General features: G+C 44.0%; 1 protein-coding gene across 1 annotated transcript in view; it reads left to right on the forward strand.

Annotated features, from left to right (window-relative positions):
* The window catches only part of LOC117353544 (coiled-coil domain-containing protein 102A-like), a 159,541-nt gene that overhangs the window by 8,360 nt on the left and 123,833 nt on the right, over positions 1-27,348 (forward strand). The window contains exon 3 of the mRNA XM_033929586.1: positions 18,034-18,137. Coding sequence (XP_033785477.1) covers positions 18,034-18,137 — 104 coding nt within the window. The remainder of the gene's footprint in view (positions 1-18,033; positions 18,138-27,348) is intronic.

A 27,348-nucleotide genomic window follows, 5' to 3' on the forward strand; every position in this document is an offset into this window, starting at 1 on the left:
AAGCCCTACCTGAAAATAAGACCTAATGCCTTTTTTGGGCCCAAAATGAATATGACACTGTTTTATTTTCGGGGAAACACGGTATAAACCAGCACTGAACATCTGGTTCTAATTCTGCTCATGGTGGGCAACGTTTAAAAAAGAAAACACTGCCCATCTTGGGTTGAATATCTATACCTTTTGAATACAGTGGTGCCTCGCATAACGGACGCCTCGCACAGCGAACGCTGCGCACAACGAACTTTATGTCTTGATCCGTACAACGAACTTCATTTCACACAACGAAGTCGCCCGAGCTGCATCCTTCCGCGCAGGCACTGCGCTTAACTGCCCTCTCTCCGCCTGGTTCCCTCTTGCCCCCCCGACTCCCCGACACGATCGGGGCAAGAGGGAGCTCAAGCCCTCTTGCCCCCCCGACTCCCCGACACGATCGGGGCAAAAGGGAGCCCAAGCCCTCTTGCCCCGCCGATTCCCCGACACGATCGGGGCAAAAGGGAGCCCAAGCCCTCTTGCCCCGCCGATTCCCCGACACGATCGGGGCAAAAGGGAGCCCAAGCCCTCTTGCCCCGCCGATTCCCCGACACGATCGGGGCAAGAGGGAGCTCAAGCCCTCTTGCCCCCCCGACTCCCCGACACGATCGGGGCAAGAGGGAGCTCAAGCCCTCTTGCCCCGCCGATTCCCCGACACGATCGGGGCAAAAGGGAGCCCAAGCCCTCTTGCCCCGCCGATTCCCCAACTCCCCGACAATATCGGGCCAGGAGGGAGCCCAAGTCCTCCTGGCCACGGCGACCCCCTAACCCCACCCTGCACTACATTACGGGCAGGAGGGATCCCAGGCCCTCCTGCCCTCGACGCAAACCCCCCCTCCCCCCCAACGACCGCCCCCCCCAAGAACCTCCGACCGCCCCCCCCAGCCGACCCGCGACCCCCCTGGCCGACCCCCACGACACCCCCAACCCCCTTCCCCGTACCTTTCTGTAGTTGGCCGGACAGACGGGAGCCAAACCCGCCTGTCCGGCAGGCAGCCATCGACGGAATGAGGCCGGATTGGCCCATCCGTCCCAAAGCTCCGCCTACTGGTGGGGCCTAAGGCGCCTGGGCCAATCAGAATAGGCCCGGGAGCCTTAGGTCCCTCCTGGGGGCGGGGCCTGAGGCACATGGGCCCAACCCGACCATGTGCCTCAGGCCCTGCCCCCAGGAGGGACCTAAGGCTCCCGGGCCTATTCTGATTGGCCCAGGCGCCTTAGGCCCCACCAGTAGGCGGAGCTTTGGGACGGATGGGCCAATCCGGCCTCATTCCGTCGATGGCTGCCTGCCGGACAGGCGGGTTTGGCTCCCGTCTGTCCGGCCAACTACAGAAAGGTACGGGGAAGGGGGTTGGGGGTGTCGTGGGGGTCAGCCAGGGGGGTCGCGGGTCGGCTGGGGGGGCGGTCGGAGGTTCTTGGGGGGGGCGGTCGTTGGGGGGAGGGGGGGTTTGCGTCGAGGGCAGGAGGGCCTGGGATCCCTCCTGCCCGTAATGTAGTGCAGGGTGGGGTTAGGGGGTCGCCGTGGCCAGGAGGACTTGGGCTCCCTCCTGGCCCGATATTGTCGGGGAGTTGGGGAATCGGCGGGGCAAGAGGGCTTGGGCTCCCTTTTGCCCCGATCGTGTCGGGGAGTCGGGGGGGCAAGAGGGCTTGAGCTCCCTCTTGCCCCGATCGTGTCGGGGAGTCGGGGGGGCAAGAGGGCTTGAGCTCCCTCTTGCCCCGATCGTGTCGGGGAGTCGGGGGGGGCAAGAGGGCTTGAGCTCCCTCTTGCCCCGATCGTGTCGGGGAGTCGGGGGGGCAAGAGGGCTTGAGCTCCCTCTTGCCCCGATCGTGTCGGGGGTGCCAGGGACTACACGGAGTCACCCACCGTACCACCCGATTCGGGTAAGCGCAGGTATCGGTGGGTGGCTTATTTGCGGGGGGGTGCCTTATTTTACATTTTTTTCTAAAAAGGGGGGGCTGTCTTATTTGATGGCCCTGCCTTATCATCGGGGAAACACGGTAGAAAAAAAAAAAAATGAACAGTTAAGTCCCAGTTTTTGCCGCTGAGACTCTGCCCTCTCACTGTAAAATTAGACTCTACTTAGTCTGTCTTTAAATTTAAAAAATGTGTGTTGTTTTAAAAAACAATTATGTTTTTAGATGTATCTAAATAAAAATAATAACCAAAAATTTATCTTTTTTATGTCATCTTAGCATATTTTATGCTACAGAACGAATTATTTTGTTTTACATGTATTCTTATGGGAAAACGCGTTTCACACAACGAACGTTTCACATAACAAACTTGCTCCTGGAACCAATTAAGTTCGTTGTGTGAGGCACCACTGTATATTTATTTGTCAATGAATAATAGATGATTTTAAAAATATATATATGTAGGGTAATAGATAGTTTATGATACCTCTCGTAACACCATCTTCTCAGTTGTACCATCAATGTGGAACTCGCTCCCCCTTTATCTAAGACCAGAACACTGTATCTCCAAATTTAAATCAGACCTAAAAAGCTTTCTATTTGAAGATGCTTTTCACATTTAAAGCAACCCCTATTTCTTGGAGTGTCTTTTATTCTTAGGGCTCTTCCGGTTGGCCCAGGCGCCTCAGGCGCCTCAGGCCCCACCTGTGGGCAGAGTTTGAGCCACCTGGGCCAATCCAGTCCCATTCCTTAGATGGCTCGCCTGCCGGATGGGCGGGCTTGGCACCCGTCCATCCTGCCAATGATTTCAAGGTATGGGGGGGTGGGATTGGGGGTGAGGGGATCGCGGGTCAGCAGTGGGGGTGTCTCGCGGGTCAGCAGGGAGGCCGATCGGGGGTTCAGGGGCGAGTGTGTAAGGGTGTGCGTCGAGGGCAGAAGGGTCTGGGATCTCTCCTGCCCGTATTTTAGTGGGGGTGGGGAGTAGGGGGTTCGCCTGGGCAGGAGGGGTTGATCTCCCTCCTGCCCGATCTTGTAGGGAGTGGGGTCTCGTGGCAAGGAGGACTTGGGCTCCCTCCTGGCTCGATCGAGTCGGGGGTGTCACTGGGGCAAGAGGGCTTGGGCTCCCTCTTGCCCCAATCGTGTCAGGGAACGTCGGGCTGTCACTAGGGCAAGAGGGCTTGGGCTCTCTCTTGCCCGATCATTGTCGGTGGAGCTAGGAGGGCTTGGGCTCTCTCCTGGCCCGATTGTATCAGGGGGAGGGGTGGATCGCTGCAGGAGAGATGGGTCATCTCTCCTGCCGCTTTATCGATCCCAAGTGCCGCATTTGACGGCACTTGGTGGTATCGCTATCACAGTAGGGGAGATGAGTCATCTCTCCTGCCCCGATGGTTGCGGTGGGGGAGTAGGTAGGTTGCAGGGCCACTGAGCTGATCGCGCCAGCCGCCATCAGCTCAGCGGCCTCTTTTTCGGCTCTTATACCTGTTTTGACTTGGTCTAAGTCAAAACGTATAAGTGCCGACTAGGCAACCTGTCAAAACATTTGATTATACCTGTTATATGCCTAGGTGTAGGTCGGCCCACCCCCTGCCTTTTCTCTGCCTTTAAAAATGCCTATTTTCGCTCTATGCGTTTAGAGGCAGGGGAAAGGCCTAAGCTGGTTTTAGATACGTCTAAAACCAGCTTTGATTAAGCTTTGATCAGGCTTTTTGATCATCCAAGTAGCCATTTAGGACACTTTTTAGATGTTTTTTTGTTGTTATTATTATTATGAGCCCCCTAGGTTTTTGGGTGGTATATTAAATACAATAAACTTGAAACTTGAAACAGTACACTATAAATACTTGGTATGACTGTAAAGCAGTTGAAATGATTTGAAAAACTATATCCCTGGCAAAGGACATTTTGCTCCAATTTCAAGAAAACAAAAATTCTATTAAGCAACATTAAATTACACTGGCATAAATGGAATCCTTTTTTTCTTGGTCATTGATTTCAAAAAGACAAAACATTTATCTTGAAATAAGGAATACATCAAACGGAAACTTAAAATATCTTTCCTTTCTAAGTTGATGCACCCAGTGCCAAGTTATATAGATGCATTTTGAAGCATTTTTTGATCAATATTGCAGTTACAAACTGTAGTCATGAGACATTATAGTTGGGCAGCATGTGACAATTTACTTGTGCTACCCTATTTGTACAGAGCATGCCTACTCTCCACCTCCAAACATTCCCCTCACACCCAAAAAATAATTTAAATTTTTTACCATGGGGTTAGGTGTGCTGATCTTGGTACTATTGTGGGACTCCTGAGGGTGCCCCACAGGAGTGCCTTTTTAACCTGCTGGGTTTTGAAAAGCAGTCTGAATGCCCAGACATGTCCTGGACGCCTGGTAACCCTAAGTCAGCTGAAGAGCTCTGCTGCCTGAACCACCCCTTTTTAGCTACTCACTTCTTGAGCATGCTTAGTTCATGTGTGCCAACTGAGCATGCACATGGAGTGCCAGCACTTACAGCTGGAAAGCTTGCCACAAACTACCTCACAGGGAGAAGATCAAGCCATGGAGCTCTTCAGATGGTGAGGCTTGGGTGTCCCCTCCAGTTCTCCAGGGGCACAGATCCCTCACAGGCTCGTCCGTGGCTAAGCTATTTAATTGAAGTAAAACTATTCTATACACTATGACTCAAATGTTGTTTAATGATGGAAGGCATGGCTAGAAGGAGAGATTAAATGCTATAAAGAACATGGAATCCAAACTGTGTGGAATGTAAATAATCAGTCCTCATGCTTTTATTTATGTACTTCCTTATAAAAGGCATAGGATACGGAGAGAGAAATTTTGGTTACAAAGTAAATAGATGCCAGAGATTGACTATAGTCTATGGCATTAACCAGTAAAGTAATTTAGGAAGATGGGATGGGCCCTATTATCCATGTGATATTTGTCTGCTATGAAATTCTATATTATATTAAAATCTATTGTCAGAAAAAAGAATCTGATATTCATAGTGGTTAAGAGCATAAGTACATAAGAATAGCCTTACTGGGTCAGACCAATGGTCCATCAAGCCCAGTAGCCAGTTATCATGGTGGTCAGTCCAGTTCACTAGTACCCAAGGTGTAGCAATATTCCATGCTACCAATACAGGGCAAGCAGTGGCTTCCCCATGTCTTTCTCAATAACAGACTATGGACTTTTCCTCCAGGAACTTGTATGAACCTTTCTTAAAACCAGATACGCTATCTGTTCTTACCATATCCTCTGGCAACGTGTTCCAGAGCTTAACTATTCTCTGAGTGGAAATTATTTTCCTTCTAGTGGTTTTAAAATATTTCCCCGTAACTTCATCGAGTGTCCCCTAGTCTTTGTAATTTTTGACGAAGTGAAAAATCGATCTACTTGTACCTGTTCTACTCCACTCGGGATTTTGTAGACTTCAATCATATCTTCCCTCAGCCATCTCTTTTCCAAGCTATTGTTTAAAGATCATACTCATTTTAAAAGGCATCCTCTTCAGGAGGATGTAGCTCTGATTTATATTTAGAAAAAACATACTGTGTAAACTTTTTTGACTTTGTTCCAGCAGCAATAATATTTATTTATTTATTATTATTTTTATTTCTTATATATTATTCTGTTCAATGTGGTTTACATTCAGGTCTTCTAAGAATTTCTCCCTATCTGTCCCAGTGGGCTCACAATCTAACTGTCATCAAAGCATTTCTGTGCAGATTGAGAGATAGGGATGTGCATGGGCAAAAATAAAAAAGAAATCAGTTTGAGATTTGATTGTTCAGATATTTAACCAATAGTTTTTTAACTTGTGTCATCCATTCATTAAAAAAATAAAATAAAATGTGACATGTGTTAGAACATTTACCCCACGATTCTATATAGGTCGCCTAAGGCTGGGCACACAAATTTGGATGTGGATCCCAAATCTATGCATAAACTAGTTAGTTAATAAGTCATTAACAATCACTAATTGATTTTAATTGGCAGCTATTTGTGTTTACACAATCTGTCCTGCCCCCTGTTCTATAAATTTTATAGCATGCAACTCAAATGGAGATGTGGCTATGGGAGGGGAGTGGGCGGATCAGGGGCATTTCCAAAATTTAGACACAATGTCATTGAATAATGTCATTTACATGCCCAACTGTCATTAGTTCTACACCAGAATTTACAAAACATTAATACACTCAAAAACATTCATACACGGCAGCAATTCATCTTTTCTGTCACAGTCCCCCAAATATGGAATTCCCTCCCTATTATACGTACAGGAAGAACACAATCTAGACAGATTCAAGAGCAAGTTAAAATGCTTTATTTTTAAAGATGTATTTGACAGCTAGAAAGTTAGATTAGGAGCCTCAATTGAATCTTATTTCCTAACTTTTTTGAAGCCCACTGCTCTCCCCACCTCCTATTGCTTTTTCCCTTACTCGTCTTATTTACTATCAATAACTTGTATTTCTTTCCCCATTTTTTCCTTCTGTATTATATGTTCTGTCAGGTTAGTTGTATTTATTTGGTTTGTTTCCCCCAGAAATTTGTAATTTTACTGTTTTGTAAAATGCTTTGAATTTTGAATAAGTGATTAATCAAATCTATTCCCTTTATTCCATGGTCATCCAACGGCCCCACTGCTTCCTTCGCTGGTCATTTCCCCTTGATATATCGAAAGAACGGCTTGAAGTTTTTCGCCTCATTGGCTATTTTTTCCTCATAGTCTCTTTTGGCCCCTTTTACAGGCTTATGGCACCTGCTTTCATGCTGTTTGTGCTTTTTCCAGTTTTCATCTGTTTTTGACCTTTTCATTCCTTAAACGAAGTCTTCTAGTCTCTGATTGCTTCCTTCATCGCTACAGTGAGCCACACCGATTCCTTGTTCTTTTTCCTCTTGGATCCCTTGTTGATACGCGGCATATATAGATTTTGCACCTAGGTGACTGTGTCCTTAAAAAGGGACCATGCTTGCTCTAGGGTTTTTACAGTGCTTATCCTCTTCTTAATCTTTTTCCCCACCATGAGTCTCATCCATTCGTTATTCCCTTTTCAGAAGTTCAGTGTCATGGCTGTCGTTCTGGATCGATTTTTTTGCCCCTGTGTCCAGGTTGAAGCAGATCATATTGTGATCACTGCTTCCCAGAGTCCCTTCTACTTCTACTCCTTGTGCTGGTCCTCGTAGTCCATTTATAATTAAGTCCAGAATCGCATTTCCTCTCATATTTTCCTTGATAAGTTGTTCCAAGAAGCAATCGCCTACAGCATCCAGGAACATGGTCTCCCTACCACAGCCGGAGGTACCTAGGTTCCAGCCTATCCCCGAATAATTGAAGTCACCCACGATAAATGCGTTGCCTCCCTTGCAGTTATGTTTAATTTCACCCATCATTTCCCCATCAATTTCTTCGGACGGCCCTGGAGGTCGGTAGTAGATGTCGATCTTCATTTCCGATCCATTCGTTCCTGGAATTTTGACCCATAGAGACTCTAACTTATTTTTGTTTCCGGCGTGTTCTCTCCGGTAGACTCAATTCCCTCTTTGACGTTTAGGGCAATACCCCCACCTTTTTGACCCACTCTATGTCTGTTTCCGTGATGCCGATGATGTCAAGGTAATCTTTTTGTGCCATAGCTTCCAATTCCCCATCTTATTCCTTAGGCTCCTTGCGTTCATGTACATACACTTGAGTTTGCGGCCTGTTACTTTCTTGCATTTCCTTCCCTCTTGTTTCCTTGTCGATCCGTCAGGATTTCTGTCTTGCCTATGATCCCGTGAGTCTTCCCCGCTATTTTCCTGCACGGTATCCCCAATATGGGTTGCCAATACACTGTACTGTATATTGGCTGTAATAGAAGGGGTTTAGTCAGCAGACATTTAGACTGTCTATGTTGTGGATATTAAGGTTTATGACATCTACAGTTCTTAGAACTCCTGTTGTGCATATATAAGTCCAGTGGACTCTTAAGATCTCACTGGATCTAAGACATAGAGGTTTTAGGAGCATATCTAAGTAATGGAGGAACTCAGAAATTCATTATCTTGTATGATGTCTATTTTTCATTTCATTTTGAATTTAGTCTTTCAAATTTATTTCATAAAAAATTGTTCTAACCATGAATATTTTCTTCCTGGCGCTCTCAACTGCAAGAGCCTTTTACCTACCATATATACCATGATCGAGATGATGACATGGGTTAGCATTTTCAATATCATGTCTAAATCTTTGTTTAGATGTATTCTGGAACACACACAAAAATATAATAGTAAACATGTCCATTTTCAAAACAAGAAAACATCTATTTTTTTGTTTTGAAAATGGTCATTTCTCAGATGTGTTTGTCTTCAGTGCATCTATCTTTTTGAAACATTTTTGAAAATAAGAGTCGAAAAGAAAAATGCACAAAACAAACCATTGGGTTCAAAAGCCAGATTCCCATGAATAGGCAATTGATCTGTAATTACAGGTCTCCACCCCCCTCACCCCCCCAAAGAACAAGCCAAATGGTGCCATATCACTCTCAACGAGGCCAGCAAAACACTAGTCCATAAACCTGGAGGATGTGACCTGTAAGGCATATGCAGTAAGAAAAATAGAGTAAGAAGCATAGTAAGCCTCTTCCAGCTTAAGGGGTGTATGCTGCTCTTCAGATAGAACCCAATCCTTCAGATGGTGCAACCAGCAAGCCAGATTATACCAACCAAAATGAGGAATCCCCAACTCACCTCAACACCAGTTTCCAAACAAGAATGTAAACTTAAGTTTGGGTTTCTTACGATTCCAACAAAAGCGAGCCAACATTTGGTCTAGTCTTCGAAGGTTTTCAGCAATTTTAGGTGCAGTGTCTATAGCACATACAGCTACTTTGGAAAGATCACCATTTAAACTAAAGCTCTCACGTGTCTAATAAGCAATAGTAGAAGATCCCTCCATTCATGTAACAGTGATTTTGTATGGTATAATAAGGCCTCAACATTTAAAGAATATAATGAACTAGTGAGGATTGGTAAATAAATTCCCAGATATCAAAAAGACTCTGTTGCCCATCGAAGTGAACAGATAGGCCCCAGCTGACCCTTCACATCCTCTGAAAATTCCATAGCTTCAGATTTAGTTAAATTCAGAAGAAGCCCTACAGAATCACTATATTCCAATATATTCTCCAACAAAGTGCCCAGGGCTGACAGGATTCCGTGATATGAACTAAGATGTCATCCGCAAACATGGCAAGCTCAAACAATGTGGCCCAATCTGTACCCCCCTCCCCCGAATATGGGGATTAGCATAAATATCCCAAATAAAGGGGTCAAGCGACAAAACAAATAGCAAAGGTGACAGGGGGCAACCCTGTCTCATACCTCTAGAAATCTATCTTGGACATCTATATATATAAAATCGGAGGTATGTATGTGTGTATGTGCCGCGATCACGCAAAAACGGCTTGACCGATTTGAACAAAACTTGGTATGCAGATCCCTCACTACCTGGGATGATATGTTCTGGGGGTCTCACGGCCCACCTGCACACATGGGCGGAGCTACAAACATAAAATCAGATTTTACCCATTCATGTCAATGGAAAAAAATGTAAAAAGCTGCCATTCTCACAGTAATTCACAAACGGCTTGACCGATTTGAACGAAACTTGGAATGCAGATCCCTCACTACCTGGGGTGATATGTTCTGGGGGTCTCGCGGCCCACCTGCACACGTGGGCGGAGCTACAAACAGAAAATCAGATTTCACCCATTCATGTCAATGGAAAATATGTAAAAAGCTGCCATTCTCACTGTAATTCAAAAACGGCTTGACCGATTTGAACGAAACTTGGTATGCAGATCCCTCACTACCTGGGGTGATATGTTCTGGGGGTCTCGTGGCCCACAACTCTATGTTGCTTGCTCAAGGGTGGGTTCACCCAAGAATTTATATGTTCTTGCTCCTGGAGATGAAACTAAAAATGTTGTTTATAATCACGTTTTGCGTTAGTTGTATTGTATTCATTTTGTCAAATATTTCACATTATAATTTGAATATTGTACTTTTTATTAAGCTGTAAAAAAATAATTTCATTCACCACTATAAAGTATCTTTATTTGAATCCTTTTACAGTGTTATTGCTATAATTAAATACCCGTGCAACGCCGGGGCATCAGCTATATATATATATAAAATCGGATGTATGTATGTATGTTCCAGCATAACTCCGAAACGCATGGACAGATTTCAACCAAACTTGGTATACATATCAATTGCTATCTGGGAAAAAAATACTGTGGGGGTGGGAAGGGGATGACATGTAAAGACTCATCGAAAAAGACAGATATTGCTTTGACCAATGGTGTGAAGCTTGGGGAATGATGTCACACAGTCAGAATGATGTCACAGTCAACAGTATATAAGGAAGTGCCGCTGTGGTGTGGTGTGGTGAATCCGAAACTGAAAATTTGTGTGATGTTATTCCTCAAGTGAATGTTCCTGAAGGGAACTTATATCCGGGCAATGCCAGGTGATCAGCTAGTATTCTATAATGTTTGATTACTGTAGAAAAAAAATCCAAATTATAAGACCACCCTAGCCCCAATCAAAACACGTTCCAACATACCCCCTTAAGATTTAGATGCTCTGCAGGAAAACAGCACGTAAATCCATCTAGAACATGCATTTTGAAAATGGCAAATTGAAAGGGTCTGGCAAGATAAACATCCATCTGGCCCTTTATGTCACTTTTTGAACATTTTTCTTTTTTTTGAAAATGAGCCCCATTGTGTATTAACCAACCAGAGTTGTACATAGTCTGAATACTATAAATTTTCAGAAATACGAAAAACCAAGAGATCCAAGATGGCTGCTGCTAAGACGTGCTGAGAAGTCCGCATCTTTCTGCTCAGATTTTCTCTTTGCTTCTTCCTTTTGCGGAGGCTTTTGTGATCCAATTTTTTCACCATGCCGAAGAGGAGAGGCAAGAGCGCTTCTGGTGTTTCACAGCATTCTGTTATGCTGACTCTCGGCAATATTGAAGATCTTTTGCGGCGGATGCAGGGATTACTAGTCCGATGTCTGGAGCTAGCCCGCTGAGGGCACTGGGGTTGAGCGAGACCGACTCTGCACCCCCTGGGCCGGATAGTACCTTGAGCCCAGATATATAAGCACCACCCCCGCAGCCACGAATCAATAGCTCTCCAGGGGGCGAGGTAACCCCGGAGCTAGAGGCGGACCTTACTCCTGAGGCAGGTTACAGCATTGTGAAGAGCGTGAAGGCAGAACTCCCTGTACAGGGGAACTCTGCAGAAGATTTGGAAACTTTGTCAACAAGCGATGGTGGAATAAACCAGATGGAGCAAAGCCAAGGAACTTTCCTTCAGGGTGAGCATTTTTACACCCATCAAAAATTTCCTTTATGGGAGAAGCCCACTCAGGTGACTCTGGAGTCTCTATGGGATTCAGTGGCTAATTTTGCTAAAACTATTAGCCCCAATTTCCATTATATAGAGAACAAGCTGATTCAAAACACAGAAGAGCTTAAAGATATAAAAGAAGATCAGACCGCTTCAAAAACTTTAGTTCAAAAGCTTGACCAAGATGTTATAGCAGTTAAGGATAATGTTAATCTTAGAAAGAAGTTGAAAGTGCTTGAGAATGCTTCAAGAAATAATAATTTGAGACTTATTAACTTTCCAAGATTGACAATGGTAACTCTTAGGGAAATGCTTAGGCAATACCTGGTAGAAATTTTACAAGTTTCTGAAGAAACACTACCTCCATTTTCTCAAGTTTACTACCTTCCAAATAAAAATGGGCCTCATTTACAGAAAAAATCTGATCAAGCAATGCTAAATGTATCAAAAATTTTGGAGACGTCTGATAAGGACATGGTAACACCGTCCACATTGATATTAACTGTAGCTCTTTCGATTGATAAAGGATGGTTATTGAGGCTTTTCTTTAAAAATAAACAGAAAGAGTTCCTAGGACTAAAAATTCAAATGTACCCTGATCTTTCAAGAGAGACTCAAAAACGCCGTAGAGAATTTCTTCTTTTGAGACCAGGGGTCATTCTGATAGGGGCGACTTTTTACCTGAGATATCCTTGTAAGTTTATTATATGCCACCGTTCAGTTAAATATGTTTTTTTTAAACCTTAACAGTTAACTGCTTTCTTGGCTATGTCCCGAAAAGATGGCAGAACAACAAATGCTCTAAAAGTTTAATAAGTATCTCCTACCTCAGCACTATGTTTAGCATATTTCTTAATTGATTATAATTTACCTCTTTTTCTCGCTTATAAGAAACCTTGGATCTTAAATTGAGGACTTGAGCTGTGTTAGATGAAATTATTAATGTCCTTTTAATTTTATTTCCTTTTAAGGATTATCAAGGTATAAAGGCTTATACCTTGAGAGCTGTTCTGTCTAATCAACTTTCTGTACAAGTGTTTACTTGATATGTAAATGTGAAAACTTATAAATAAATAAATTTTAAAAAAATTTTCAGAAATCAGATAGACAATAGAACTGTTTTAGTCCTTTCAGGTGTTAAATTTACAACAGAATAAGTAGGGAAGACAAATTTCATCCTTCTATGTCTGAAGATATTAAGGACAACAATAAAAAATATGAACTTGGGAAGCAGAGACAACATACTGGCATACAGGCTGACATAACTCTTAGTTCCTCAATCTCTTTTTGGAAGATAACAATCAGGACCTTCTTTACATAACATATTTATATATGTTTCTTATATACTGCTTCTATTTGAAGTGGTTTTTACATTCAGGTACTCTTAAATGTTTCAACCTATCTGTACTGGTGGGATTACAATCTAACTATGGTACCTGGGACATCAGAGGATTAAATGACTTGCACAGGGTCACAAGGAGCAGCATGAGAATTGAACCCAGAACCTGAGGCAGGGATTCTAACCACTCCTTTCTCTGCTCTAGGAGAACATATAAAGGCAGGCTATCTCTAGATGCCTTACCTCTTTATTGAAAAATGCTTTCTATATGTCTATGGTCCTTTATCGTTGGGAGAAAACCTTAAAAAAGTTCAAAAGAAATCTGGAAATTATCATCCTTACAGATGCATTTTGTTTGACAAAAATTTGGTTCTTCCTTCCTTCAGTCTTGACTCCGAAGAAACCAATCAAGTTGGTTACTACTTCAATTTTTATCATGCAGGAATAAAGGGCATTACTTCAACTTAATAAGCTGTTTCTGGCCCTGACAATTCCCTTGCTTTCTCCATCAAGGTGTTTGGGTTTGGTTTTTATTTCCAATATGAAATTTTCTTCACTTTCCTCTGGTTTTTATATTGTTGAATATTCTGAGATATGTCGTAATGAATCCAAACTTTCATTCATCTGCTATGTAATATATTCACAATATTTAGCTGCGCAGAGCATGCTTTACAGTCTTTCTTTTAACTGATTATTTCATTTCAAAATGCAAGAGAGCTGTGTGCATACTGAATGATTTAAAGGACAAACATTCATTTCCGTAGGGGTTTGAACTTGCTTGAGAACTGATTGAAAGTAAATTATACATCAGCAGAGAAGAACAATTATGTAGATACTTATAAAAAAACATGTAAAAAGTTGTTCTTTCATTGCATTTTCATATTAAATTTCTTGACATGCTCTACCATATGTTGCAATAAATAAAAGCATTAAATCTAGCTTTTGGCATTAAAAAGGCATTAGCAGATCAGCAACTAGCTTTATTTGGTGACTCAGAGTCATGAATAGGAAAGTTTATCTACTTGTTGAATTATGAAGTCAATTAATGCACTGAGGTTTATTCCAGTTATTACTTTATTGTAATTGAGACAACTGGTTGGGACTTGTTTTAAAGTTTTTCAGACTCTGTTTAAAATTTTTTAAAAAGTTCTTGTAGCTTTAGTTTCTTTTCTGAAAATGTTGGTATAGACAACGAGCTTCCTTATGGATTCAGATTTTACCTTTTGAAAACACAGTATATCAATTTATGGCAAATATCAGGCAAGCAAAATGCATTAAGAAGGATAATTCTATAAAAGTGCTCCAACATTTAGAAACCTACAAAATGCCTACTTGGAGCCTATTCCATAAAGAAAAATAGGCAGATAGGCTGGGGTTCTCTAAATGGCGCCCTTTTTTAAGGCTCTGGATGGCATCCAAGCTCAGTGAATATTGCTGTTTAAACAACATTTTAAACTGATTTTCAAGGTGCCCAGAAAAACAGCGCTGGAATCATGCCTCCACAGGTGCCTCACACTACCCAATGTCACTTTAGGCATGGCTAACACCGGAAGAGGTGCCAGGTGCCGCAAAGCGCCCATGCAGGCGTGATTCACATCAAAGATAGGCACCAGAAATGTAGGCCTAGCAAACCTGGCCTACACTTTTGCTAAAGAAAAAAAACTCTGTGGAGAAGGTGATGTTCAAGATGCAGGTTTTATTTAAAAATACAGTTTAATAATCCACATAAAAATATCTAGAACCCAAAACGTTGGGGACTATGGACCCAACATGGTCCATATTTCAATGATACAGTCTTCCTCAGGGGTCCCTGGAGGTCCTGATACAAAGGCTCGTGGATTAGAGACTAAAAACAAACTTAGAAACAACTCTGCGCAGATGAGAAGTTTCTAAGTTTGTTGTTAGTTTCGAATCCATGAGCCTTTGTATCAAGACCTCCAGGGACCCCTGAGGAAGACTGTATCATTGAAATATGGACCATGTTGGGTCCATAGTCCCAATGTTTTGGGTTCTAGATATTTTTATGTGGATTATTAAACTGTATTTTTAAATAAAACTTGCATCTTGAACATCACCTTCTCCACAGAGTTTTCTGTCTTTGTCAGATTTCTATTTTGTAGAGCACCAAGAGTCAACCCGTTTGTCTATACTTTTGGTACCCATCCCTGCCATAGGCATGATTCTCCAAATGTCGCCATCATGTGATTGACAATGACACTGGTTAGAGAATCCAGGCTATAATTTTATCAAGGCTTAATTACAATAATCAAGATCCTCAACAAAATCAGGGACTGAACTAATAGTCTGAAATTATTTGAGCTAAATACTTTCAGACTATTAGTTCAGGCCCTGATTTTGTCAAAGCTTGATTATTGTAATGTTTCTTATGTAGGTTGCCCAAAAATTGTGATCAAACAACTCCAATTAGCACAGAATATGGGATGTTGTAAAGTCCTTCTATATGATAATGTACTGGCTTCCTGTTGAAGCCAAAATTTGATTTAAAGTGTACATAACTATCTTTTTAAATTCTTTACAGTTTAGCACCTTTATATATGACTGATTTGACGTCTCTTCTTTGTAAACAATATGGGGCTCATTAAAAACAAAAAAGTCAAAAAAGTGGCCTAAATCGGTACTTGGATGATCAAAAAAACAGATCGTCCAAGTACCGATAATCAAAGCTGGTTATGTAAAACCAGCTTAGGCCTTTCCCCTGCCTCTGAATGCCTAGAGCAAAAAGAGGTGTTTTGGAGGAGGGAAAGGGTGGGAGGTGGACTGACCTAGACTTAATCTTACTGCAAGTATAACCAAAAGTTTAACAAGGTTGCCCAGTCAGAACTTATACGTTTTGACTTTAGACCAAGTCAAAACAGGTATAAGTTTCAAATATGGACTGCTGACCTGATCGCTGCTGCCGTGATCAGCTCAGCAACCCCGGCAACTTGCCCAACCCCATTGTGATCATGATCTCCCTCCCCCCCCCCACCCACCCCAAATTGCCGTGAATACCAGCAGGAAAGATGCCCAATCTCTCCTGACAAGGCGCACCCCTCCCCCCACACACACACGCACGCAAATATCAGCAGGAGAGATGCCCAATCTCTCCTGCCAAGGTGCACCCCTGACACCCCCCCCAAAAAAATAAAAAAAACACTGTCAGGAGGAGCGAAGAAGACAGCTCCCTCCCCCATGAACAACTGGACCCACCTCCCTACTACCCCAGACCCCACACACACACTGACTTTAACATTGGCCAGCTGGACAGTTTCCCGGTCTGTCTGGCCAGCAGGCCCACCATCCTCAGAATGGCAGGCCTGCCCCTTCCTGGTTCATTGTGGGATGCACCGGGGAGGGGCCTAGGACCTAATTGGCCCAGGATGGCCTATGGCCCTGATTGGCCCAGGTTGGCCTATATGCCTAAGAGCCTGCCTATAGAAGGGGCCTAAGGCAACTGGGCCAATTTCGGTTGGCCCAGTTGCCTAAGGCCCCTCCTATGGGTGGGCATTAGGCACCTTGGCCAATTAGGCCTTAGGCCCCTTCCTGGTGCATACCACAATGCACCGGGAAGGGAAAGGCCCACCATTCCGAGGATGGCAGGCCTGCCGGCCGGACCAAGGACCCATTCGTCTGGGCAACGTTAAGGTCAGTGTGGGAGTGGAGGCCTGAGGTAATGGGGAGGGAGGTCCAAGGTGGTGGGGAAGTTATTCGGGGGGGGGGGCATCTTCAGCAGGAGGGCCTGGGTTCCTTCCTGCTGGTGTTGTCGGGGGTGGGGGGTTCCAGGGGTGCACCTCGGCATCTCTCTTGCTGGTATTCGCAGGGTTGGGGTGTCAGGGGTGTGCCTCGGCAGTAGAGATTGGGCATCTCTCCTGCTGGTATTCGTGGGGGTGGGGGTGTCGGGGGTGCGCCTTGGCAGGAGAGATTGGACATCTCTCCTGCCGGTATTCGAGGGGTTGGGGGTGTCAGGGGTATGCCTCGGCAGGAGAGATTGGGCATCTCTCCTGATGCGATTGTTGAAAGGGAGGGCAGGCGGGGGAATTCTGTAACCAGTGTTGTTTTTGAGAGATGCCGGTTACAGAATCTAGCTTTTAGGTGAAGGACTGGCCCCTCCTTCGCCTAAAAGGTCTTGCTTTGGGCGTTTGGGACGGGTGATTTTTGGCTTGGGAATGTGTTTTAATGTTAGAAGTTGTGGTGGTCTGAGTGATTAAACTGCTGAACATAGAGGTAGGCCATTCTCAAAAACCTCTCATTTTGGATATTTTTGTTTTTTTTTGAGAATGGACATTTCCCTGCTGCTACTTTCAACATTTAGGGGCTTAGGCCAAAAGAGTTCTTAGACTTTTTTTTTTATTATGCCCCTTTATGTGTAATCAGTTGTTATGCTTTCCAGCTATTAAAAGTAATAGATAAGTAAAAGATCTATTACAGAACACTGAATTCTTTTACATTTTAAGGTGTCCTGTTTTGGACATCCTTACCAACAGCTATACCAATATTAAAAGTTATCAATTGTTTGCAAAGCACTTCAAACTTTTCTTTGTAAGAAGTATTTACTTTACATAGAATAGTAGTTCATTATGTTCATATATGTGTTGTTCTTACAACATGGAATTTATGTAGTCTGGGCTTCCAGTAGGACATGTTTGAACAATATCCACACCTGATTTATATTTATGACCTTTGCAACTGTTTCTCTAAGTTCTTTTTTTTTTTTCCACTATTTTCTTCATTTTATCATTGTCTCCTTTTTCAATATTAAATGGACTTCCTTTATTTACTTAACCTGGTTATTAAATCAAATCTGATCATATTATGATCCCTGTTGTTTGGTAGCCCCAGGTACGTTAGATAGATTATGAGCCCACCGGGACAGAGAGGGAAAATGCTTGAGTACCTGATTGTAAAACCGCTTAGATAACCTTGATAGGCGGTATATAAAATCCTAATAAACTTGAAACTATTAGGTTTTGCACCAGACCATGCAGTCCACTAATGACTAGATCTAAAATTGTTCCCCCTCTTGGAAATAACTTAACCAGCTGCTTCACATAGCAGTTCTTGATTTCATCTAGGAACATTAGCCAGTTTGTTACCAGTGGGTAGTGCAGGAGCATGCAAGGAGTGCTTGGAGGTATGCACAGAGCACATTTCTGGGTTGCAATGTACCTGGACATTGCCTCCCATCTCATCTCCTTGCATCTTGTATATAGATAGATTTATCTCTCCACTACAATATAATCCTAGAAGTAACTGTAATGTTATTAATGTGGTTTTATATATCTGTATGTATATTAAGAAAAGTTTTGATTTTCATAAGAATGACAGCACTTTTGTTCGCGTCTAGCTTGAGAACTCACTGAATCAGATTCGAAAGCTACAGCAATCCCTAGAGAAAGAAACAGAAGCAAAAGACAATCTACAAGTGCAATTCAAAGATTTACAAAGCAGGTAGGTGCTTACTTACATATAATGGGAAATCATTTTTGTTCTTTAACTAATAAAGTTGTAAAACACCTTATTTGAAGAGAACTTAAATGGAATATTGATGCATTTTGGTTTATGTCACTAGGGGCTAGATTCACTAACCTGCCCGATCGTGTGCAATCCATGGCAGGCCAACCAATTCATTACGGGTCCATATGGGGGCAATTGGAGGAATACCCCCCACTGACCGCATGGATCGCTGCTAAGTGATCCTGACGCATGCGCAGATCATCTTCTTTGCCTCTAGATGGATTATGCATACACTCCGTGCTCTTTCGAGTTTTGCTCTCCGCGCAAGGAAGAAATTTTTGCGAGCCCTTGGTTAATGCAAGTTACCCTTTAAACAGAGACCAAAGCAAGAAGACCAAAATGACCGTGCCGCCCCGACTCTCCTGCTCTCTCCCATCCTTCGCTGCAGTGCAGCCCCACTTTAAAACCACAGGCTCGCAGTGCGTGGAAGGGTGGCAGAGAGCAGGAGAGATGCCTCAGCTGGATGAAATTCAGGGGACCTATAGGAGAGAATGCTCATGAGAGTCGGAAGGGATGTGAGCGACTGGTCCTCAGCAGTCGCTTCTTTTCTGATCGGCCAGCCAAGTCGGTGTTCCTTAATATTTTTTTGTGAATCGCCGCCTTCCTACTTTTGGATGCCCTTCCCCTCATTTGCATGTGCGGATCGGAATCAGATCGGGAGGAAGGTTAGTGAATCGTGTCGGGGTCACAAAGGGGTCACTAAGTGGTTGGGACTTGATTGGTGGGCTTAGTGAATCTAGCCCGTAGGAATTAAATTGGTACTACGCTATGCTTAACATTTTACGATTCTTAATCCTGCATATGCACACAGGTCAGTGAGCACCAATTTTAACGTAAAGTACATGCTTACATCAAGGCTTGGAGAAGAAAAAGCTGAAATTGAAAGAGAATAATAAATTTGAAATATGTGACAGTTATATGACTCTAATACTGTACTGTGGGTAGGTGAGTGTTTCTGATATTTCTGTATGGGAAAGAGGATGTGAATGATTTTGAGAATGGAGGTGGGTCTAATTGAAATCCAAGCAGCATAAGATGGAATAAAATAGGTAGAAATAACTAAATGAAAACAAGAGCTAGCGAGGGAGAGAAAACATCTGCTAGTTAATAGGGAGTTCTTATTATCAAAGATAAATTGTACTCTATGGATTCTTGTCAACTTTCCCACTGTGTTGCCATGCTAAAGGACTTAACAGACCAAAATAAAACAAAACATTGTCAACATCATCAACAACAACATGTGTCACTAGTAGTTTGCCTTTGGCAAAGAACTACATATACCCAAATATGTTTCAGAAATCCCTTCATCTAGAGCAGTGGTCTCAAACTCAAACCCTTTGCAGGGCCACATTTTGAATTTGCAGGTACTTGGAGGCCTCAGAAAAAACGTCTTATTAAAGGAATGACAATTTTGCATGAGGTAAAACTCTTTACAGTTTATAAATCTTTCCTTTTGGCTAAGTCTTAATAATAATATTGTCATTTATAGCTAAAGAGACATATGATCAAGAAACTGTTTTATTTTACTTTTGTGATTATGATAAACAGACTGAGGGCCTCAAAATAGTACCTGGCGGGCCATGAGTTTGAGACCACTGGTCTAGAGGCATTTCACTCATGAACACATCTAAGGAAATAAGGAACACAGACCTCAGAATCTTTTGCTATGGTCTTATTTGGCAGCTGGTTCTCCAGCAATAATACCACAAAATTACTCCAAAGGGTCTCACTGGCCTTTTTTGAACCTGAGTCCAAAAAGGCAGACATGAGTGTGGATTATATTTGTTCCCGTTAGACATAAAGGAATGAATATTGTATATTAGGGATAGTGATTAAGGGTAAGGATGCTGGGGTGGGGGGAATCTCAGGTTGTGTTTGTCATTGCTGGAGGAAGTCAGGCAGGGGTCTTCTTACCAAGGAGGAGGTGATCAGATTAACTGAAGGCACCTGGGTAGGTTTGGTGGTAAATTCTATATATTTGGCACCTAAAAATTCAGTGCTGAAAATAAAACCATTCATCTCTATTGTATAACAGCACTTAGAGTTGGGCATGGTTTACAGAATAACACTTATGCCCAAGAATCATGCCTAACTGTAGGTGCATCCATTTGCTCCAGCTGAAATGTGGTGCAAATCTTTGCACCTAAATTAGGCATGGATCCCCCTTATTCTATAATTATGCAGATAAATTCTGAACCCTTTTTTTGGACTTATGTGTACAATTTAGTCACAGATCTTGTGCCTAAATTTATATGCATGACTTTTATTTAAATCCAATTAGCACTAATAATTGTTTGTTAGGATGCCAATTATCAACATTAATTGGCTTATTATTCAATTAAGTTGCACAAGCAAATTGGGTGTGTAAAGAACTCAAAATGCCATGTATAGAATCCAGGGGTTGATGTATTGGGTGGGATTAAGGGCTAGATTCACTAACCCTCCAATCCGAGTGCGATCTGTGTCCATTTGCATGCAGGACGACAAATTCACTAAAGGCCTGCATGCAAATGGAGACGATCGTTGGCAAACCCCCCCCCCCCAGCTAACTGCACGGATTGCTAAAGCCCTGACAGTAGTGTCAGGAGAAACAGGGCTTCTGCCGGCTTTTTTAATTTTTTTTTTTTTGTTTCATCGGGCAGATATTTTGCATGGTTTACATATGCAAAATATCTGCCCGATTAAAAAAAAAATAATTAACCCCCCCTCCCAAAAAGTTCCCCGAACCCCACAAAATAATTGTCCCATAGCCTGCTCTCTGCTGCCCTGAAGCTCTGCCCTGAATCTGCCTGCCCGAATTCTCCCACTCTCGCCATAATCTCTCCTGCCCTTCCCCGCACTGGGAGCCCATAGTTTTAACCAGAGGATTAAAGCGGGTTAAAACCACGGGCTCCCTGGCCTACAAAAAAGTAAAAAGTTTAAAAAAAGAAGTTGCGGCTCAGACGCATGCCCCCCGCATCGATGCACCCCCCCCCCCCCCCCCGTGCCGATGCCCCACAAAAGGCAGGAGGGATGCCAACTCCCTCCTGCCATGTTAAATCCCTCCTGCCTGGCTGGGCCCAGCCCGGCCCACCTCTGTGGCAAAATCTAGTCCGGCCGGCTGGCCAGGCCCGTCCCGGCTCATCCCACCTACAAAAAAACAAACTGCAGGAGGGATGCCAACTCCTTCCTGCCACCCCCTACCCATTCCAGGCCCCCTTTCCACACACCCCCATACCTTTAACGGAGAAGGAGGGGTGCTCAACCCCTCCTGCTCCAATGCCTCCCACTACAACTCTAAGGCCTTAGGCCCCGCCCCAGTGCATCATGTGATGCATGGGGCGGGGCCTAAGGCCATGATTGGCTCAGGCTCCTTCCTTGGGAGGGGCTATAGGCACCTGAGCCAATCAGGGACTTCCTTAGGGCTGAGCCTTAAGAAGTCCCTGATTGGCTATTGCTTTGACCAATCAAGGACTTCCTTAGTCTCAGCCCTAAGGAAGTACATGATTGGCTCAAGCACCCCAGGCCCCTTCCAAGGTAGGAGCCTGAGCCAATCAGAGCCTTAGGCTCCTCTCTGTGCATCACATGATGCAACAGACGGGGCCTAAGGCCCACATTAGCAGTGCGTCATCAGGAGGGGCAGGAGCAGGAGGAGTTTGCAGTTCCTCCTGCTCCCCGAAGACATCACTGGAGACCTATTTTGAGGTACAGGGGTGCCAGGCCGGGCTGGACCCAGCCGGGGTGGGGTGGTAGGAGGCCTACAGACAGGAGGGATTGAGCATCCCTCCTGCTCCAAACTTTTAGGTTCGGGCCAGGCCAGAGATGCGCCGGGCCCGGCCAGCTGGCCAGCCTAGAGATTAAGGTGCAGGGAGGGAGGGAGGTGGGCTGGGCCTTTCGTAGAGTATCGGCATGGGGGAGGGGGCGGCATCACGGTATTGGCATGGGTGGAAAAGCGTCTAAGCCACGTCTTTTAAAAAACATTTAAAACTTTAAAACTTTTTTGTCTGGCAGGGAGCCTGTGGTTTTAACCTGCTGATTAAAACCACGGGCTCGCAGTGCAGGGAAAGGCAGGAGAGATTCAGGGCAGCAGAGAGCAAGGCAGCAAGCAGGGCTTTTAATGGAGCTGGAGAGTTGAAAAGACATTTTCGACTGGTCCCCAGCAGTCACTTTTTGGGTTGGCCAGCCCAGTCAGATCGGGAAATTTGTTTAGTGAATTACGTCCCTACCTACTTTGCATGCAGTTCCCCTCATTTGCATGCATGGATTGGAAGCAGATCGCAGGAAAGGTTAGTGAATCAGGCCGGGGTTGCTAAGGGGTCGCAAACCGATCGGTACACAATCGGTTTGTTTAGTGAATCTAGCCCTAAGTGTCTTGTAGGGGAGGGGAAACTTCAGAGGTTGGCAGGGGTGGTCAGAGTGAGAGATACTGGAAAGTGATTGGGAGGGGATAAAACTGGTATTACAGAATGGGTTAATGTTGAAAGTGGGAAAAGCAATTTGAAAAAGCTGCTTCCGTACACATGTAAGGAGTGTCACACATTTTATTCTTGGGGGGATTCTGCACAAAAAGTTTGAAAATTCTATGGAAAAAAACTTGAAAATTCTGTGTACAATATTTGAGAATTCTGAAAATTTTGCACACTTTGGGCTCCTTTTACAAAGGTGTGCTAGGGCCTTAACGCACGCAATAGCGTGCGTTAAATTCCCAAGCGCGCTAGCCACTACCACCTCCTTTTTAGGAGGCGGTAGATTTTCAGCTACCGCATACTATAGCGCGCGGTAATTTTGTGCGTGTGCTAAAAACCCTAGTGCACCTTCGTAAAAGGAGCCCTTTATGATTTTCATGTGTAGATTGGATCCAAGAGTAACACCCCCCCCCCCATTCACACAAAAAAACATAGTAACATAGTAGATGACGGCAGATAAAGACCCGAATGGTCCATCCAGTCTGCCTAACCTGAGTCAATTTAAATTTTTTAATTTTTTCTTCTTAGCTATTTCTGGGCAAGAATCCAAAGCTTTACCCTGTACTGTGCTTGGGTTCCAACTGCCGAAATCTCTGTTAAGACTTACTCCAGCCATTGAAGCCCTCCCCAGCCCATCCCCCACCAAACGGCCATATACAGACACAGACCATGCAAGTCTGCCCAGTACTAGCCTTAGTTCAATATTTAATATTATTTTCTGATTCTAAATCCTCTGTGTTCATCCCATGCTTCTTTGAACTCAGTCACAGTTTTACTCTCCACCACCTCTCTCGGGAGCGCATTCCAGGCATCCACCACCCTCTCCGTAAAGTAGAATTTCCTAACATTGCCCCTGAATCTACCACCCCTCAACCTCAAATTATGTCCTCTGGTTTTACCATTTTCCTTTCTCTGGAAAATATTTTGTTCTACGTTAATACCCTTCAAGTATTTGAACGTCTGAATCATATCTCCCCTGTCTCTCCTTTCCTCTAGGGTGCAGAGTGGGAGCAGAGATTTCAAATTGCAAATGATCATCAGTTATATGTTTATAATGTCTTGTATGATTTTACTTATATGGCATTATTTATAAATGTATAAGAATAATAGTGACATACGTTTGTTGCTGTCTATTTTTAGCAATTTTTCTTTAATCTATAATGCTGCCTTGAGCCACTGTGGTGATTAAGAAGACAAAGTGTGTGATTAAATTAAATTAAAAGGATTGACTTCAGGCACAAAATACCATCTGTTTCCTCCTACCACCACAACAGCAGTTTCCCTTCTTAGGATTCACCTTCTTAATTTCTCTCTTAGCTTGTGTCCCTTCCTTTTCCCTTCCCTCCCCTGGTAAGTTTAGCCCCCAGATTTTTCTGCCCCTTCTTCAGGATGAATACCTCCCATTTTCTCCCTTTCCCTTTTTAGTTCACCTGTTCTCCACCCTCTAGAATCTTCTGTCATCTACAGTAGAGTTTCTCAACTTCTTCAAGCCAAGTACCCCCTAAATCTAACAAATATCAACCGAGTACCCCCGCCCAAGCTCCGCCCCAAACTGCTCAAGCTCTGCTACACATTATAATGCAATTTCTTCCATTCATTTTTCATATACACACAATATAGTCTTATTAACAATACATATGGTAACCACAAAATTAAAAAAACACATATGCAGAGATAATGTTAATTATCATTTATATTTGGGGTTTTTTTTCCAAAGAGGTCAAGGTAGATGACTTTAAAATATGCAATGTCACCTCAATAACAACTAAAGAAAAATAGACAAATATAGTGCAAAATATAGACAGCAGATATAAATCTCACAACTGACACATTTTGATCACTAAATTGAAAATAAAATCATTTTTCCTACCTTTGTTGTCTGGTGATTTCATTAGTCTCTGGTTGCATTTCCTTCTGACTCTGTATCCAATATTTTTTTTTCTTTCTGCCTCCTACACACTTCCTCTCTTCCAGACCTCATTCCTTTTCCCAACAACATCTCTCTCTGTGTCCCTCCATGAGTCCAACTTTTCTTCCTCTCTCCTCTATACCCATTGGCAAAATGTCTCCTTCTCTCTCTCACCGTCCTTCTCTCATTTCCTCCCTTGCGGCAAAGGGAGTAGGGAAAGAGATATCCAGAGTGCATCTCTCCCACTCCCTCTACTGCCACATCCAACATTTCTCCCTTTCTCATCCACCAGATCATATGCAGCATTTTTCACCACTGCCCACCAGCCCCATGCCCAACATTTCTCCTTCTATCACCCCTCTCCAGCACCATGCCACATCTCTCCCTCCATCACTTAGTCCAGTGGTCGGCAAACCACAGATTGCGAGCCGCATGCAGCTCTTTAGCCACTTGAGTGCGGCTCTGCCAGTAGAGAAAATTTTCCTGCATAGAAGGGCCCCGACACAGCAGCTGTTCTCACAAGCTGCCGGCGGCTGCCCTGAAGTTTTCCCTCTGCTGCAACTTCCCGTTTCTGACAGGGCAGATCACTGCAGAGGGAAAGCTTTGGGGCAGCTGCCAGCAGTTTGTGAGAACAGCTCCATCAGAGCCGGATTAAAGGATAGTGCCCAAAATGGTCAGGTGCAGTGCTTTATGGTCGTTTGGGCATCTCCCTCACCCTCGCTGGATTCGCAGCAGAGTCATTGCCCGCCACCCCCTCCCAGCGTCATCGTCCCGGGCCCTCCCCCAGCGTCATCACCCAGGGCCCTCCCCGTCGACCCTCCCACCACAAGAAGACCTACAAACCTCTCTCCAGCATTCATCGGCAGCCGCAGTGATGTGGCAGAGGGAATCACTTGCAGAGATCCACGAACTGCAAAGCAGCCTGTTTAGAATGCTGCGGCTTCCGACGAGTACTGGAGGGAGGTTTGTTGTTCGTCTCGCGGTGGGTCAGCAGGGTTTGCATGGGAGAGAGAGCTAAATGTTCCTTTTCAGAGGATGCCTACTGCTGCCTACAATTGGGACACCGTTTATAGAATTTGCCCCTTGGTGCCTAGCATTTTGGTGGCTAACTTTTGGCACACTTTATAGAATTGCTCTCTATGTATCCAGTGTTAAAAAAAAAAGGAGGAAACTGATTCCTCTATGCTAACACCATGGTTCAGGTCATAGCATCTAGGCTTGAGTCTGAGTCTCATCATTAGGACAGAGTTTAGATAGGCTGCAAAGGAAATGCCTTAAGGAGAGACAGCAGAGGTCTCTGCTGGCACGAGTGGCAATGTTGCTCTTAAAGGATAATTCCCTTTAACACTTAACCAAGACTGGTAGATCAATTATTTCAATTTCGAAAAAGTTTTAAAACCTGGTTGTTTTCACAATAGTTAATATAGAAACATAGAAACATAGAAACATAGAAATAGACGGCAGATAAGGGCCCACGGCCCATCTAGTCTGCCCACCTTAATGTCCCTCTCCTACCTTTGCCCTGTGAATAGATCCCATGTGCCGATCCCATTTGGCCTTAAAATCAGGCACGCTGCTGGCCTCAATCACCTGTAGTGGAAGACTATTCCAGCGATCAACCACTCTTTCAGTGAAAAAGAATTTCCTGGTGTCACCTCGTAGTTTCCCGCCCCTGATTTTCAACGGATGCCCTCTTGTTGTCGTGGGACCCTTGAAAAAGAAGATATCTTCCTCCGCCTCGATGCGGCCCGTAAGATACTTGAACGTCTCGATCATGTCCCCCCTCTCTCTGCGCTCCTCGAGCGAGTATAGCTGTAATTTGTCAAGCCGTTTTTCGTATGGTAGATCCTTGAGTCCCGAGACCATCCGGGTGGCCATTCTTTGCACCGACTCCAGTCTCAGCACATCCTTGCGATAATGCGGCCTCCAGAATTGCACACAGTATTCCAGGTGGGGCCTCACCATGGATCTATACAATGGCATAATGACTTCCGCCTTACGACTGACGAAACCCCTTCGTATGCAGCCCATGATTTGTCTTGCCTTGGACGAAGCCTGCTCCACTTGATTGGCAGACTTCATGTCCTCACTGACGATTACCCCCAAGTCTCGTTCTGCTACCGTTTTTGCTAGGATCTCGCCATTAAGGGTATAAGACTTGCATGGATTCTGGCTGCCCAGGTGCATAACTTTGCATTTTTTGGCATTGAAGTTGAATTGCCATGTCCTAGACCATCGCTCCAGTAGGAGTAGGTCGTGCATCATGTTGTCGGGCACTGAATCTTCGTCTGTTGTGCATTTGCCCACTACATTACTCAGTTTGGCGTCATCTGCGAATAATGTTATTTTACCTCGAAGCCCTTCTGCCAAGTCTCTTATAAAGATGTTGAATAGGATTGGGCCCAAGACTGAGCCCTGTGGTACTCCACTAATCACCTCCGTCATTTCGGAGGGGGTGCCGTTCACCACCACCCTATGGAGCCTACCTCCAAGCCAGCTCCCAACCCATTTCGTCAATGTGTTACCTAATCCTATAGAACTCATCTTGCTCAGTAACCTGTCATATAGTAATTATAAGCAATTCAACATACTTTTTTCTAACTTTTCCCATCCATCTAATCTAACCAATTTCTGTTTTTATCCCACATTTTTTACTTGTAATGTTTCATTTTTTAACGAACTGTAAACCAAGTTGAGCTCCTTAGGGAGCAGATTCGGTATATAAAATGAAGATTAGATTAGATTAGATTAGATTCTGTTTCTTAAGGGAAATTTATATTTAATACTAATT

This window comes from Geotrypetes seraphini, chromosome 2 (assembly GCF_902459505.1).
Source record: "Geotrypetes seraphini chromosome 2, aGeoSer1.1, whole genome shotgun sequence".
Classification (NCBI taxonomy): domain Eukaryota; kingdom Metazoa; phylum Chordata; class Amphibia; order Gymnophiona; family Dermophiidae; genus Geotrypetes; species Geotrypetes seraphini.